This window comes from Lissotriton helveticus, chromosome 4_1 (genome assembly GCF_964261635.1).
Source record: "Lissotriton helveticus chromosome 4_1, aLisHel1.1, whole genome shotgun sequence".
Lineage (NCBI taxonomy): Eukaryota > Metazoa > Chordata > Amphibia > Caudata > Salamandridae > Lissotriton > Lissotriton helveticus.
The window spans coordinates 9,749,030-9,766,372 of NC_136063.1; the positions used below are offsets into that span (position 1 = coordinate 9,749,030).

General features: G+C 40.5%; 1 protein-coding gene across 5 annotated transcripts in view; it reads left to right on the forward strand.

The window, feature by feature from the left end:
• LOC144828279 (GTPase IMAP family member 9-like) overlaps positions 1–17,343 on the forward strand; it is a 104,612-nt gene that overhangs the window by 65,501 nt on the left and 21,768 nt on the right. For 2 of the 5 annotated variants that reach the window (XM_078686359.1, XM_078686361.1), the window contains exons 2-3: positions 10,626–10,707; positions 13,651–13,686. In XM_078686359.1, coding sequence (XP_078542485.1) covers positions 13,677–13,686 — 10 coding nt within the window. In that variant the 5' untranslated portion in view covers positions 10,626–10,707; positions 13,651–13,676. Of the gene's footprint in view, positions 1–1,702; positions 1,887–10,625; positions 10,708–13,650; positions 13,687–17,343 lie in introns of all 5 variants that reach the window. The other 3 variants (XM_078686358.1, XM_078686362.1, XM_078686360.1) reach the window with 3 other exon arrangements.

Consider the following 17,343-nt stretch of genomic DNA (forward strand, 5'->3'; position numbering starts at 1 on the left):
CATGTTCTTCCTGCTGCTAAGCTAGAATGCATGTGATGTGGAATGTTGAATGAATGGAATGTTAGTGGTTTGTGATTGTCAGTTGGGTGAGGGCTGAGCAGCAGGACAGCTGCTCCTGATGGGGTTATCATTATATCTTATTACTTAACATCGTAACTTAACCTTCTAGCGATTCCAAAGGTATCCAGGGGTTTGTGGATTACTCTTTAGGGGACCAAGAAAATAGTAAACATTTAGCTACATTTTTATATTTTTGGGGGGAAAACTGGTAAAAAGTGCTCCAGATGAAAATGTCAGTCTTATTCTTCATAAAAAAAACATCAATACATGGTTTGCTATGCTAAAGTTACAATCTTCCCACCTTTCAGGAACATGCTGAGCCAAATCAAAACCCCTAATTGTTTTACCACAGTTGTGGCACTTTTCAAAGAGATAATCAATTATGTTTCAATTTTTTTTGCTTTTGACCTATTTCCAGTTTGTGTTAAAAACCAGTATGAAACATATTGGTGATCCAAGTAAACTATAGATTTCTGAACCATAGACAACATTTTGAATTCAGCAAGGGTTCACATATGTAGGTTTCTCAAGGTTTTCCTAATAAAACTAACTGTTGAAATACCATTTGTGACAAAATTTTTATCTGTAACATGTTGTCATGACAGACGATTTATAATTACATCTGCTAGTCCCTTCTGGTTGAAGAGATATATAGGGTTTGTAGGGTCTCCACGAACCTGAGGTACTCAGAGCCAATAACTGAGCAGCACCGTACAATAGTTTTTAATGGTGTACTTAATATAGGCCAATACATATGGTGAATATGTAGATAGATAAGGGTATCAACGAGCCATATCTATTAATGAAATGGGCACAAGATATGGAGTTTAGAAGCAGTGAGTATTTGTACATCTCTGAATTTGTGGGCGCTTGTACTAGCATATGATTTATAGGATATTTTTCAAAATGCTTTCTTTCTTGCTACTATTCTATGCTCCCACATGTCTTACAATAAAATGGTACCTCACTTGTGTGGGTATGCCTAGTTTCCGCAACAGGAAACTGGGCCACATGCAACATGGATGTATCACATTTGTGCACTGAACATTAACCCTTTTTTGCAATGTGAGTAGCTGGGAATTGTTCAGCCCAACACCTAGGCAAACCAAGCAAACCTGCACATTTTTATAAGCTACACTACCAGAGAAGTCATGGGGTATGTGACTTGTGTGGTTCGCACCATGCAATTTTACCCAGAATCCTTTACAAACCTCAAAATGTGACTACAATCAAACGTTTTCCACACTTTCGAAGAGGAAACCTATTAGACTCTGTGGGGAACCACAAACTTCCACCTACACAACATGCCGCCAAATTCTCTCTCACTTGCGTGGGTTGGTCTAGTGCCCGCCACGGGAAAGGGCTCAAAGTGCAACATAGATGCATCACATTTTTGCACTGAAATTGGACCCTTTATTTGCTCTGTGCCTTTGTGAACAGGCTCTTATATATTATGAAAATAACGCTTTACCTGACGTACATAAACATGTCCCCAGGCACGGCATACTTACTCTGTATACGGGTCACCACTTTTTTTCATCCTCGGCCAACAGGCCCGTTATGCATGATCACATTGTTTTGATAACCATTCATGATTGTTTGGAAAACATTTCTGATTGTTTTCAAAACATATGTATTCTAGAAGAAACCCTGGAGTGACCAGTCTAATATATAAGACCCCTTTGCTCCCCTGCAAATCAGAGGAAAATTCCTTCCAAGCTGGCACGGGGACCTGCATGCTGAATCTTCGACACGCAGCAATCTGACATCCCTTGCAGGGCGTCATCCTCGGAGCTGAAACAGGGTCCTTCGTTCTCTACCATCAGGTGAGGGGGTTGGAGTTTCCCTAGGGCTTCCCTAGGGCATTCTTTGCTAGCTACATACATTCACATGCTACACCTACATATCTAGGCTAGGTACATTTATGCAAATTACTTGGGGTGCACATTTTAGGAGTTTGCAAGTGATACTGTCATATCTGAACTGTATATGTTCATCTTCTTAGCACTATGGTAGAAATGTATCTGCTGTTTACTATATTGGTACTTGCAATTTCTTTTGTATGCTTCTGTCTCCTGATTGTCGCAGAAAATATGTTTTGCGTTAGATTGACGCTTGACGAATACATTCATTCTGTGTATTTTCTGAGAATAAGTAAGCACGAGTGACTAAGCAAAAAGAACTGTACTGTTTTCCACGATCCCTGAGGAATCAGGTTGTCATGTTCAGTGGTTGCCAGAAACTACCTATACCACTATAGGATACAGGGGAGTGTTAGTGGCACTGTAGAGGTAGCAGTCTAACGGCTGACTTATTCTGTGGAGGTGTCCGGTGTCTGTTATTACACCAAGCCCTCATTTAAGGTCATCCAAAATGCACAGGTCCTGGGGATTCCTAGGAACTACACAACAATGGGTAGCGGTGGATTTTGGGTTGTAGCTCAGCCGGCACCCAGGCAAACATAGCAAACGTTTACTAACCATTTCTCAGCTGTGATCTACAGAGTGAGTTTAAACCACAGTATTCAGTTTTGCCACAGATATCTCACCCTTTTTTTAGTGCTTTTTAAGGGAGGGTGTGTGACAGAAAGAAACATACTTTGTTAGTAATTTCTGCAGGTGTTGTAGTAAATTCAGCAATTTAATTTCTGAAAGTGTTTAATAAATTTTTTCTGTCTTATTGCTAACCTCCACTGCCACTTCCTTTGTTCAGCCTCAGTTTCAGGCCCTAGGTATGTCATTTGTATATCATCTGTGAGATTCGTCACATCTGAGTGAGTCCATGTATGTTGGAAAGTCATCCTTTTCCCTTGACCAACCCGACGGTTTGACTAATACTCTGAAAGTGTCCTGGGCTCTGCTTACCAGGCCCAGGGTCAGTGCTCAGTCCTTAAAGGTATATGGTGCTTGGTATGAGTACAATTGGCCGAGACACCCTACTTTAAGTCCCTTGTATATAATAGGGCAGAGGGGTTTAGGGAGCCCAGTGGACTTAATGCTCTTAAGTGTGCACTGCTCTGGTGTCCGGTGTCATCTTGAATCCAGCCCTGCCTTGAAGGCTGCTTATGAAATAAAACTATGTCCAAATTTGACTTTGGAATAAAAAATAGTTCCAAAGTCTTAATATACTTTTTTATTACACATAAGTCACTCCTTTGGTCTGCCCTAGGTGCCCCAATAGTAGGGTGCCTTGTAATTTAAAGCAGGAATATTATAAAATATGTTTTATATGCCCTGGTGACAGGAAAACTGCACATTTTGTTTTTCCCCATTGTAGTGCTGCAATCTCTATAGGGTAACATGTGAAGGTATTTCACTTTTAGGCACTAAAAATCAAATTTTTGTATTTAATCTTTAAAGACTCATATCAATGGTTCCCTACATTGGATTTTTCTTGCATTGCTGTCATTTTAAAGATTCAAATGTTTTCTATTTTTATAAATTGGTGTTGGATTTTTAATGTGTGTTGTGTTTTACTTATTTACTGTTTTGGTGATATTAAAAAATGACACACCGGTCTCCTCAGGGAAGCCTGACTGCTCATCAGCCATGCTACAAAGGATAGAACTATGATTCATTTATTGAAACCTGACTGGACCTTATTTGTGATTGTGGTCTTATTACTAGCTGTAGGTACCTACCTGTACCCACTAATAAAACCCCTTCCAACATTTGGTACAAAGTGGTGGGGACCAGTTTAATAACACCATTCAGCATTTAAAAGAGGCAATCAAAAATCCTCTAAATTGCCCTAGTGGAAAGATTGTTTTTTTAATTTGGACTAATATTACTTAAATTGTTTTAGAGTTTTCTAAAATATTCGAATTTCAATTTTTGCAGCAGTTTTTTGTGTGTGGCCCAAAACATTGGGATACCTTGGTGCTTGATCTGGCTAGCTAACCCACACTTAGGTGGTTGTGTAGGGTTAGTGAGTTACCAGCTTCCACCAACCCTCACAGACAAAACACCCAGCACCTGGATCAAGTTCAATGCCTACATGGCTGAAATCAGCCAGTGGATGAAGATCAACTGTCTGCAGGTGATCACCAGCAAGAGTTTGTGACCTTTGGTAAGAGCACTTCACCATGGGACTCCATCTAGGTGTCGATTCCGATCTGGTAAAATTACCGTCCATAAGATTAGCATCCGGAGCCCACTCCGTACGACTCGTACACAAGGCGTACGTACCAACAAGTAAGTACGGGGGACGTTGCAGGGTACGATTCGTACGGAAAAAAATGTTTCGAACGGCTATTCGGAGCGCTTTTTACCGGATCGGAATCGACCCCCTGGTGTCCAACCGATATAGAAACAACACCAACCACTATTGCCAAGAACCTTGGGATCATCATCAATAAAAAACTCAACATGACCACTCAAGTCAACACTGTCCCCACCTTACGCTTCCATATCCTGAAGATGCTGAGGAAGATTTTAAAATGGTTCCCAATCAGCATCCAGAAAACCATCATGGAAGCCCTCATCACAAGCAAGCGGGACTACAGGACGACCCTCTGTGCCCGGATCAACAGAAAACTCATCAAAAGGGTACAAACCAGGCAGAACTCAGTTTCCAGACTCACTTTCAACCTCCCACTGCCTGTCACATCACACCACACCACACCTGAAGGAGCTCCACTAACTCCCCATACACAAATGTGTACATACCTCAACAGTTGTTTCTGTTTTCACAAACCTTTCAGACACCTCTGCTCATCCAGACTTCTACATGCACACACGCCACGCATGTAGAAAATCAAATTGATTACCATGACTTCTGCTACATTACTCCTAAAGCATGGCACAATCTGCCTCTACATATAAGAGCATCCTCTGCTGTTCTTGAAGTTGAAGACTTGGCTTTATGAGAAGTCCCACTAAGCCATAGATTCAGCTAGACTCACACCTGCCAGCCCCAGGACATCCTCCCGGGTGACAGCGGGCTCTACAGTTCTGCATTGCATAACATAACACCTTTCCTATTTCTAGGTACTAACTGTTCTTTTTTTGAGTGGTTTAACATGATATATTCGTGTGCATTTTTGACAACCACTAACACTTATTTGCTCTGTTGAAAATAACTCTCCTCATTTAAATAAGCTTCTGTACAGGACGTATGTTCGCAGTCTCCCTCAAATATGGTACACAAGTTGGGTTTGTTAATCTTCTTCTTTTTGCAGCACATCTTCATCAGGGAGGTTTTCACGCCTCGCTAATGTCCTCATTCTATCAAGGATAAGAATGAACAACTTCCTCTTTAAAACAAATGCTTTCTCTACAAAATTCTCTACAAACTCTTAAAGCCTATCTATCTTGATCTCATCATATTGTTGACTACCCTATTCTGAAAGAACTTCTTGCAATGTTATTTATATCTATATTATTATTTACCCAAGAGTCCTTATGCCTTTCCTTCAAATCGTTTTCTAGTCTCTGTGATGCACCTGCATATATTTTGGTTGCTGGTGCTCCCTTCTTGATAATAACAACTTAATTGATTATTGTAGTTAGCTTTACTAACTCTTTAATAAAAGCTTGACTACTCTTATCTCTATTCCATATTTTCTTTTCAATTGTTCCTGTTTGTTTCGGTTTTGTAGCTTCAGTTCCTACCTTATAGTATCTCTGTTTAACCTTCTTCTCTTCTGTTCTTTTGTTGACGTTTTGTCTGTAGAGCACGGGTGACACAATTGAAAAGTGTTTTTTAGTATGTATACCAATAAAAACTTTAAAGATTATGCTCATTTTAAATAACGACAATATACAGACTGTTTTGTAACTTTAAATATGTGTAATAGGGGCTTCATCTGTTCTTTGGATTACATTCTCGGAAAGGAGTGAACCGTCTCCCAAACGGTGTGCACAAGATCAGTTTTTGGAGTCAAATATTTGCACTTACTTGGAGTAGAGTACAAGGCGAAACCTGTGTGCAGTTGGGACTTCGTCACCTAATTTGACTTGGATGTGATGAATGACCAGCCAGTCCATGAAGTGCTCCTCAAAAGACAAAAGCTGGGTGGAGTTGAAGCTGGTGGACCTCATAAGGGCTTGCTCATGTCGTGAATGTTGGGTGTGGTGAGGGACTAGACTTTCTGGGAACAGTTCTCTACAGGGCAAAGACAGCGCATTAAGGGCTCAGCCAATTAAGGGGTGTATTTGTGCTTCAAAGACTCACGCCCCATTATCCTCATAACGGCCCCTTAAACCAACGCGCTCTTTGGGCCACGTTTAGACGGAATATTTTAAGGTGTTCTGCACATATGAACCAGCTTTAGCTATAAAGGTAACAGTTAATAATGCAATGCTCATTAACTTTGTTTAATGCCTCGCATCGCGAGCCGCATCACCTTTTAACGGCGCGGTCCCCACTCCGGCCCGGCCCCTTCGTCCTACCAAGACATTATTTATTCATATATATCGACACACACTCTATAGTTGAGTGCCGCTCTGAGAACGAGGCGCGTCCCCTGCCGATGGCAGCTGGATGCCTCGCCCTCCGCGCCGCATCTCTTCTGGCATGGCGCGGCCCCTTAAACTTAAAAAGACATTGTTCATTTATGTATACCAACACGAACTCCATAGGGGAGCGCTGCCCTGTGAACCAGGCGTGTCCCCAGCATATGACAGCGGGACGCCTCACACCGCGAGGTGCTCAATACAATGTTTGTAAAGTTACCTAATACTAAACGCCCTTATGAGGCGACGCGCTACGCCTAGGCCCCCTCAAACCTCCCGTGCCACACTCAGCACACTGCCGACTGGAAACCTCTCACCTCGTTAACGACACGCCTCCGCAGCTTGCTGGAGGTCTGAGGGGACAAAGAGGCCGAATACTCCAAGGCGCAGCTTTAAATAACTCTCCCAGAAATTCCTGCGCCCCCTCATGACATCACCATCCTTCCTCATTAATTCCACCCCTTTCTTAGCTGCCCCTGTGTTGAATAACTCCTCAAATTCAAGGTTTTTAATACTTCTTTATTAGCAGCAGGATGTCCACCTAGTCATCACGAAGTCCAGCATAAAAACAGTCAGCTTGGACCAAACCCCTAACAATGGAACCTGGAACACACTTAAAGAGAAACATGACGCATGCAATGGCATGTGACCATTACATACATTTCTTAAAGAGGTATAATGATAAAAGAGAATATAACACATCTCCTTTTTTAACAAAAGAAAACTTAAACAAAAAAAAAACATACTAAAATATAAAAAATAACTAAAACATCGCTCAAATCTAATTTGCATACCTCTTAGGTAAATTGATTATACGTTTAGCATCTTTGACCCTATAAGCCACAGAATCTCTTTCAAAAAAATGTCCTTTCTTATCAGAAACATCATTATTTACATTATCAAATCTGGAACATTTTGCCAATCTTTTCATATTACAAAACCTTCCATCCTGAGTCATAACACTGTTTGTAAAAACTTTTTCACTCATAATAGGATCACTAAACTTGTTAGAGCCTTTTGCTAAAAAACCTGGTTTAAGAATCCTAACCCATTCTCCCACTTGAAAATCTTGTGTTTTTGTTTTCCATTTATTATCATACCATATTTTAGTTTTTAACTGTTTGTTTTCAACCCGTCTGGCAATATCACTCACATTCTCTCTATTAATCAACAAACTGTTATAACATTTTTCCTTTAACCACCATGGTAAAACGTTAGATGCAGGATTGCGACCCTTAAAAAGTTTAAAAGGACTCACCTTTGTAGTGGAATGAGGCATAATACGATATGTCCATAAACGTTCTCTTACTGCATTCACCCAATTCGTTCCACTTTTAACAGATTCTACAATGACATTTTTCAACACCCGATTAAATCTCTCCCCCTGACCATTTTCATGAGGTTCATACAAAGAAGTCAACCTGTGAGAAATGTTACACTCTTTAAGAAAAACAGCCATTTCAGAAGACGTTAATTGAACACCATTATCAGTGACCATTACTGATGGACAACCTTCCCTAGTGATAATTTCCTTAAAAAACACAAATAACTGCTTCAGTGGTAGCCTTGGCAACAAACTTGACCTCTGGCCACTTGGAATGATAGTCAACAATAACTAAAGCAAAATGCGAAGACTCAGGTAACATATGGAAAGGTCCAGAAATATCAAAAGCGACTTTCTCCCACGGGTTCGATGACCACTTTACCAGTTTCAACGGTGGTGTAAAACCTTCAACATCCTCTCACTTGATACACATTCCTGACATTCTCTAACCAACCTATCAATGATTCTATCCATTCCAGGCCACCAAAAGTAAGATCTAACTAATCGTTTCATGGAAGAAATCCCTGGATGGGTTTTATGCGCAACCTGAAGTATGATCTCTTGCATCCCCTCTAGGGGAATACATTTCCCTGACTTGAACAGAAAACCACTTTCCAGCTCCAACTCCTCTCCTACATTATAGAATGGCAACAATTCAGACTTAATACTATCGTTGTTTGGCCATCCATTTTTTACAAAACTCACAAGCTCTTCCCATTTTACATCCTTTTGTACACATTCCATCCATTGCAACTCAGAAATATCTTGAAATTTGCCTTGTGACACATCCTGGACAGTCGCTATGAAATCACTTTCATATATTGTACAAACTTTACTTTGACTACAAGGTAGGTGTGATAAACAATCAGCGGTAACATTTTTCTTTCCAGGAACATATACTGTGGAAAAATTATACTCATGTAATCTTGAAGACAGTCTGGCAATTCTAGCTGTGGAATTCCATCCACCCCCCACAGACAAAATAATAATCAACGGCTTGTGGTCTGTCCTAAGAACAAATTTTGAACCCCACACATACAACCTAAAATGTTCAATTGCCCAAACACATGCAAGCAATTCCCTTTCTATTACTGCATATTTTCTCTCACATTCATTAAGTGTCCTAGACACAAATGCAACATTCCATTCTTCATTTCCTACCCTTTGTGAGAAAACAACCCCAAAGACCATATACACTTGCATCAACTGTGATTATACATTCCCTGTTTATGCTAAAAGGTTTAAGTGTGGGTGTATTTATGATATCATTTTTGATTACTTCAAATGCTTTTTGTTGTGAATCCGTCCATAAGTATTCTACACCATGCCTTAATAACTTTCTTAAAGGTTCCATTTTGGTGGCAAAGTTTATCACAAACTTGCTATAATATTCGCACATACCCGCAAAAGACAAAAGCTGATCTCTATTGACCGGAGCAGGAGCTTTAACAATAGCGTCCACATTTGACTTTTTTGGAACAACCCCTTCACCTGAAAGTGTGTGACCTAAATACTCTACTGACTCCTGAAAAAGTTTACATTTGTGTGCCTTTAATGTTAATCCACTACTCTCTAATCTTCTGCATACCTCTTGTAAATGTTTCTCATGTTCTACAGAATTCTTTGAACACACCAAAATATCGTCCTGAAAGCACTTGACATACGTGTAAAGGTCCCTGAAAATATGAAACATCGTTCTTTGAAAAACTGACGCCGCTGACGCTAAACCAAACGGCATGCGTATATACTGAAATAGTCCCTGTGGAGTTATAAATGCTGTAAGCTTTCTAGATGCCTCTGTCAATTCAATGTGATGGTACGCTGACCTGAGATCTAATGTAGAAAACATTTTTGCCCCATCTAAAAGTGAAACTAATTCATTAATGTTTGGCAAAGGGTGACAATCAATCACAATATTGGCATTTAAGGCCCTCAAATCAACACACAACCTTAATTTTTTATCTGGTTTTCTTACCAAAACTATGGGAGAAACCCACTCCGATGAATCTATCGGCTCAATAATGCCCTCATCCAATAATTCCTTCAGCATACCTTTGAGTTCCTCTCTGATGTTGATTGGAACACCCCTAAGTTTTTGAATCACTGGAATGTGGTTTCTCTTTAACACAATATTATGTGAATAATTCTTAAGTTTACCCAATTTTTCACTAAACACAGAGTTAAAACATTTGATAAGATTGTGTCCTTTCTCACAATTAGAAATATTATAGTCAATTACTGAAACTGTATCCATTAAATTATCATCATATAGTGATACAGGTTCTTTAGCACAAGGGTTTAACTGAATACCTAATTTCCATTGATCGAACCATCCTAAAACATTAACTCCTTTGACCGAAATGTACAGTTTAATGTCAGTTTTCCTGTTTTTGAAATGGATTTCCACCTGAAAGAAACCAAGCATATCAATTTTGTCACCAGAAAAATGCTTTGCAACAATATCAGACTTTTCCATATTATTCAACATTTTTGAATTAGCTAAAGTCTTGCTGAAATATTCTTGAGTTAAAATTGTCAATGGAGAACCTGAATCCACCATAAGTGATAGCTCACATTCGTATACTTTAAATATACAATTTGGTGATTTACAATGTGACATAGTTTGATCATTCACAATGGATGCTACAAAACCTCTTTCCCCATCATATTCAACTTCCTTAACATTGTTAACTGATTCATCTGATAATAATGAAACAGCACCCTTACTATGTACCTGAGGACGTTTGTCTCTACACATGTTACTAAAATGACCGATTCTTTTACAGAAATTAGATTCTCTTTTTAACGCTGGACAACCTGAAAAAGAAGCATAATGAGATCTATTTCCACATCTGAAACACATCCTCTGTGAGTTAAACACATCATTGTTTTTTTGTACAGATGTAAAAGAATTATATCTTGGAGTAGATTGAGAAAACTCATGTTTGATATTTTGTTTGTGTTTAACTCCACAAATTTTTTCTTCAGAATTTTTCTTTTCAGAATTGTTTCTAACGGTATTCATCCATAAGTCAGATTGTTCTTGAGATTTGGCTATCTCAATAGTTTCATTTAGGTTCGGATCTCCCATTAACCACAGTTTATCTTGAATTTTGTTACATTTTACATGCACAATAATCTGATCACGTATCATTTCATCTGTCATCATGCCAAAATTGCAATGTAAACTTAATGACCTTAATGAAGTTAAAAAGTCGTCAAAAGATTCATCTTCCTTTCGTTTTCTAGTGTAAAAGTTGAATCGTTTGAGAGCGATACTAACAGTAGGTTTGAACCTTTTCTCAAGTCTTGCTAAAGCTTCAGAATAAACATTTAAAGAGTCTCCTCCTCCTTCGGTTTGAGAGGTTATCTGGGGTAAAGATCTAAAAATAACCTGACCCTCCGAACCAAGGCAATGTAATAAAATACTTTTTTTCCTTTCTGAACCCATTCTTTCCCCATCAATAGCCTTCATGTAAGTCATAAATTCTTCTTCCCACCTTGTCCAAGGCATGGGTGGATCACCCTTAAGCTGAAGAAATTTGGCAGGTGGGTCAAATTGCATATTGATAGTCTAAATTGGCTTGTCAATAATGGGAACAGAACATGTATTATATTGTAAAATGAAATTATTAATGCTGTTATTCTTAAAAACAAAAGTTTTGCAAAAAAATAAAATGAAAACAATTTGTATTGTATTAAAATAATACTTGCTGCATGTTAAATACTTCCACTATTCGAAGAAAATTGCCAAGATTAAAATGTGTTTCCTTAAACTGACGAAACTGGATGTTGTACACGTTGAAGCATTAATTCAAGACTTACTTTTTGTTTCTGTTTTATTGTTGTTTCGAGCGAAGACTAAAGAGAAAATAAATTTAAAACATTAGAAAATAAATCGAGGCTTCCTTCCACAACGCGTTATCGTGTAGTAATGCTTGATTTCATCACCATGGAAACTGACATTAAAATGGCCGCTGTGTGTGTGTTGTAAGTGATGACAGTGTAGCGTTCCTTCGTCAATGCGCCTTTGTCAAAGCCGTCAGCACGCTTTCGTCACTGAGCAGACTAACGTCACTGTACAGGCACAGAGAAAGAAATGGCATGCGCGAAGAACGTTGCTGTGAGTAAATTTAAATGTCGCTTTGATGGATTCACTCTTTTCGATCCAATGAATGTCAAAAATTTAAAACTTGAAAGCGTAAATTTATTCCGCATTAAATTTATTCCGCATTAATGGCTCCACCAACGCACCTCCAAACATAAATGAATGCTCTTTTCTTATAAAACGCTCGAAACATTTAAAAATGAATAATAATAATCTGTTAAATAAAATTCAGCCGCAGGTGCAATCAGCACACAGTTTAGTTGCTTTCAGCCACAGGTACAATCAGAGTACTTTAAAATAAAATTGTACATACCAGTTTTGAGGACATGGAAATTTCAGAAAAATAAAAACTTGAAAATTGTAGAAAACGCTGGGTCCAATACCACAATAATTCCTGCTGCTTAGTGGTAGTTTCCTTCGTCGCCAAAATATGTTGAATAACTCCTCAAATTCAAGGTTTTAAATACTTCTTTATTAGCAGCAGGATGTCAACCTAGTCATCACGAAGTCCAGCATAAAACAGTCAGCTTGGACCAAACTCCTAACAATGGAACCTGGAACACAATTAAAGAGAAACATGTCGCATGCAATGGCATGCGACCATTACATACATTTCTTAAAGAGGTATAACGATAAAAGAGAATATAACACCCTGGAGGGGGCTCTGCCTTGTGGCGCAACTAAGGGCGCCCCTCCCCTAGGCGCGGGGGGCGCTTCTTCAATCTCACCAACATGCATTTCGTGAGGGGGAGTCAAATCTTAACTCCTGCATTCCTTCTTTTGTTATTTACTCTGACTGTCTTAATCCTACAGTGCTTGATGTAACTGACAGATTATGCACAGGGCTAAACAAGCATACATCATATCATATCAGCTATCATATCATATATCGTATCTCAGATCATATATATCAAATCATAGCACATTATATATCATATAATATATCATAGCATAACATATCATAAATCATATTATAGCATAGTACACCATAGCACATCATATATCATATCATATAACATACATCATATCCTATTTCATTTTGTATATGGTATCATATATTGTATATCATATTTATCATATCCCCTCATTTGGTAACTTGCCATGTCATGGAATTTATAGAGCATGTGATCACCAGAAAGTGAGCTGAGGATCTGCCAGTGAGCTGGAAGAGGACAACAGGAGGGAGTCAAAAGGAATCAGCCGTGGTTTCAATGACTTTTTAAAGTTTTTAAAGTTAAAGTAGTTATCGATAAAGGAAAGCCATTCTGCTAAGTAAGTGAAGGAGCGCTCCCCTGTCATAGGTCAGTGGATGTGGGAGGGACTAGGAGTTCGGAGGTTCCTGGTTTTGTTGTGGAAGTGAATGTATGCCCGGCCAGGGTGATGACCTTTGAAGAGTACACCGGAGAAGGAATAATCTGTGGCTAACTGTTCCAACACCCATTGTTGGAAGTAGTAATGCTTCAAGTACACACACTCATAGTTGATTTGTAGAAACCAGCACCATTGTCAACAGACCAGTTGTGAACAGCATTTTATTAATTGTTGTTCAATCAAATAAAAAATTGCATGTGGGTGTCCATTGTCTGCGTGTGCCAAAGATCTGTATGCCTTCTCTTTACCGTGCAATTTTCATATATTTAATCAGAATACTGATCCAGCAGTGAGTGGGTTTTTTCTAATTGTAATTATGTTTTTTCATTCAGATCCTGTTTCTCCAAAGGAAGGCGCCATGGCTCAGAGTGAGTAAATATGAAAGCAAGTTGTTTAGAAAATGCAACCAATGAGTCAACAGTGTCTGCAGTAGTGAGCCATCTGCTAAAGTGTTCCTCACAGCAATGCCAGGAGACTCCCTGAGTAATAGGGCACTGTAGAGCAACCCACTGACATAACACAGAATCTGTTTGTGACATACAGAATAGCACTGCGTGATAGCAGAGTGTGAGAATTTGTGGTAAAGGCATAGTGAGCAAAATGGATGAAAAGAGCACTGGCAAATCATGAAAGGAGAGGGTACAATTAGGGGTAATGTTAGGGTGAAGAAGAAATGTACAGTGGGAGGATGGAGACAGGAAGAGTGGGTAGCCCTGCCTGATTTATCCACCAATCAAAACCTGTCTATAGGTGAAATAGTGATATGTACCTACTGTGACACTCAGGTGCTTTAAACCTGCTATAGGTTTACAGTGTATTATAAGGCCTACTGTGGAACCTTTTCAGACCTATTTCTTACAACATATATGAGTGTTTCATGTTCTATTGTCTCGCCGCGCAGCTCTACAAATATCATCTGCCTCATGCAAGTTAAGCTGAAACTAGACTTCATGGAATTCACTATGAAATGTGTCAAACTTCCCCATCTCTGTCTATCTGTCTATGTCAGCACCCACCTCAATTCCTGTTTCAATCTGTCTATACTGCAACAAAGTCATTCAAGAACATACTCAAACAATTTACCACCCTCAGTATCTCCAGCATCACCAAAAAAGAAGATGCCATCCAATTTATGAACAATTCCTTCACCCACTGCTGGTCTGGATGCTGCTAACCAGTTACTTAGTGACTATATATAAAATGGATTCACACTTACCTGTAAAATACATACATTTGCAAGCTAAATGCATGCATGGTAAAAGTATATGCATGGTAAAAATATTATAGGACTAGTACTATAGTTATGTCATTTGAGATGTCATGAGTGATGTTAGCAATGATGTTACTGACCAGGTCATGAGTGAAGTAATATGTGAGGTTATAAACAGTGCATTGCGGGGCACAAGTTATAGTTAGATCAGGTATCTATAACTGCTGAATTTCAGTGGTTTTACATGACTGAAATGTCAGCCTAACTATAACGTTAGTTTTTTTCAGTGAATTTCTAAGGATTTTTAAATTCTATTTCCTAACTATAACATCCCTGTAAACTTTTTTTGGTGTCAATTTCTATTTTTGTTTTAGGTAGTAATGGCATTTGCAGAGTGGTGGAGAAAGAGGTTGGGGCCTCCGACCAGCTCTCAGATATTCTGCTGTGTAGTACTTACAGAAGATACCAAGGGGGTTTCTTGGCCCCCAAGGTCCCTGTGGAGTAAAGTAGACTTCATTTCCCTACTAGTAGTGTTCCAGGAGCCGTGTTTGCAGAGTTGTGGAGAAAGGGGGTGTGGCCTCTGAATAACTCTTACCAATTTATTTATTATTTATTTATTTATTTCAAAAGTTTTATATAGCGCTGGCTAGACCCGGAGGTATCGGAGCGCTTTACATGAGCATCAGATCATAGTTACAGGTTACATCGTTACAAAGGTTACATAGTCCGTACAGCATGACCACATAGTAACTTGTAAGGTCGAGATAAATAATAAGCACAAATATGAAAGGGTTCGAGCAGTAGCATACCCCTCCCCCCAAGCGCCTTGAGACCCTCCCGGGTGAGTAGTGCGCTATGCAAATGGCATGATTGATTGATTGATTGATTGAAGGGGAAAAGCAGGCAAGGTGAGAGATTCAGGGGAGGGGTGGTTGGAGCAGGGGAAGTAGAAAGATAATGAAGGCGGGAAAGAGGAGGGGAGGGTGAGAGACACAGCATGGGAAGAGGAGGGGAAGGGTGACGGGGACACAAACCGGTAGACGAGTCAAGGCAACGTCCAAAGTCCAGTAAGCTGTGATCCCAGGGGAAGTAGTATCACTTCCCTATCTCTGTTGCGAGAGGCTCCCTTTGCACAGTGGACTCTCTCAGAGGGGTCTCTGAGACTCCAAGGCCTACATACTGGATCCTTCCCCCAGAAAGGGGAGAGGGAGTGCTTTGGCAAGGGGTGCCATACCAAACCTCAAGTGTGAGTGGCTCCCTTGGCGCAGTGGACTCACTCAGCGGGTTCGCTGAGACTCCAGGGTGTAAATATTGGATCTTTCCCCAACAAGGGGAGAAGGAGTGCTTAGTCAAAGGGCAAAAAGGACACGGGGGTAGGCAGAGTAGCAGGCAGGGTGAGAGATTCGGGGGAGAGGGGATAGTATCTCGGGACAAGACGATAAGGAGAGACGAAAAGAAGTCTGTCTAAAGACCGACTGGGTAGGTGACGACCAAGGAGGGAATCCACGGCCCATCTCCCCTATAGCTAAACCAAGTAGCTCCATCGGGCATCAGACAAAATAGTTCAGTCTCAATACATTGAGAGAGGAGGGAAAGATAGACATAAATAGAGGGCGGATGCGGTAGGAGACTGCCGGAGAGACGAAAGGAAGTGCAACAATGTGGTTCAACAATATATCAGGAAAAGATCAAACAAGTAAACAATATATCAAACAATCAGCAATACATTAGGGGAGGAGAGAGAGGAGTGAAAAAGTAGGGTGGGGTGGGGGAGGAGGGAAAGTGAGGATAAGGGAAGAAACAACCGTAGAGACGAAAGCAAGTCTGTCTAAAGATAGACTGGGTAGGTGACGACCAAGGAGGGAATCCACGGCACATCTCCCCTATAGCTAAACCAAGTAGCTCCATCGGGCATCAGACAAATTAGTTCAGGCTCAGGTGGCGAGGGAAGAGGTTCACAGAAAAACAGGGTGGAGACAAAGGGCAAGGGCATGTGAGGGCAGAGGACAAAATCTGGAAAGAGTAGGAGCGGAGAGGGGGCAGTGTTGGGGGAAGGAAGAGGGGGAAGGTAAGGTCAGGAGAGACGCGGGAGCGTTAGCCCGAAGTCCGGCTCTGTAGGTGAATAGTCAAAGGAGGGATCCCAAAGTCAATCTCCCCCATAGCTAGCGAGGTAGCTCCACCGGGCATCATACAGAGGTAGCTGGGTCTCAGCTTTTCTCCACGGGGCTGTCAAAGTCGCCATCATGGGATGTTTCAGCCTAGATGAGTTTGCAGCATTGGATCTCCCAGCAGGGGTGGTGTACGCGCAGGAGCAAATCAAAGCTGAAATGCGCAGGAGGGTCTCAGGAAATCATAAGTATGCTAATCTACCCTCGTAGTACTGTGTTGCTTCGCTGAACCTTGGCTAATCGGTGGCGTCTGCCAACAGCTCACAACTCTCCACTTGGGCCGCCCACTCACTCATGTGGTGTTCGCCAGGGATTACCTGGTACTAAGTCTCGTTCTTAACTTTCGTGGGGGAGGGGTTGCGTGACTTCTTTGCCTGTGCTGGTAGTCCGCTGCTCACTATTCTGCCCCTGATGTATTGTGTTGTCTCACAGAGCCTTGACTACTCAGCGATGGCTGCAAACATCTTGTGATGCTACCTCGCACTCGTGGTGTTGACCCTGGGGGGAGGAGCTTGTGCTTGTGGCCTCCGCTTTATACATCGCTCACTTCCGTCTTCATTGTTGCGAAAACTTTCCCACACAAAAATGGCGGCTGCCCGGTGTTCAGTTTCGTTTTTTCTTCTTTTTTTTTCTTTTTTTTCTTTTCT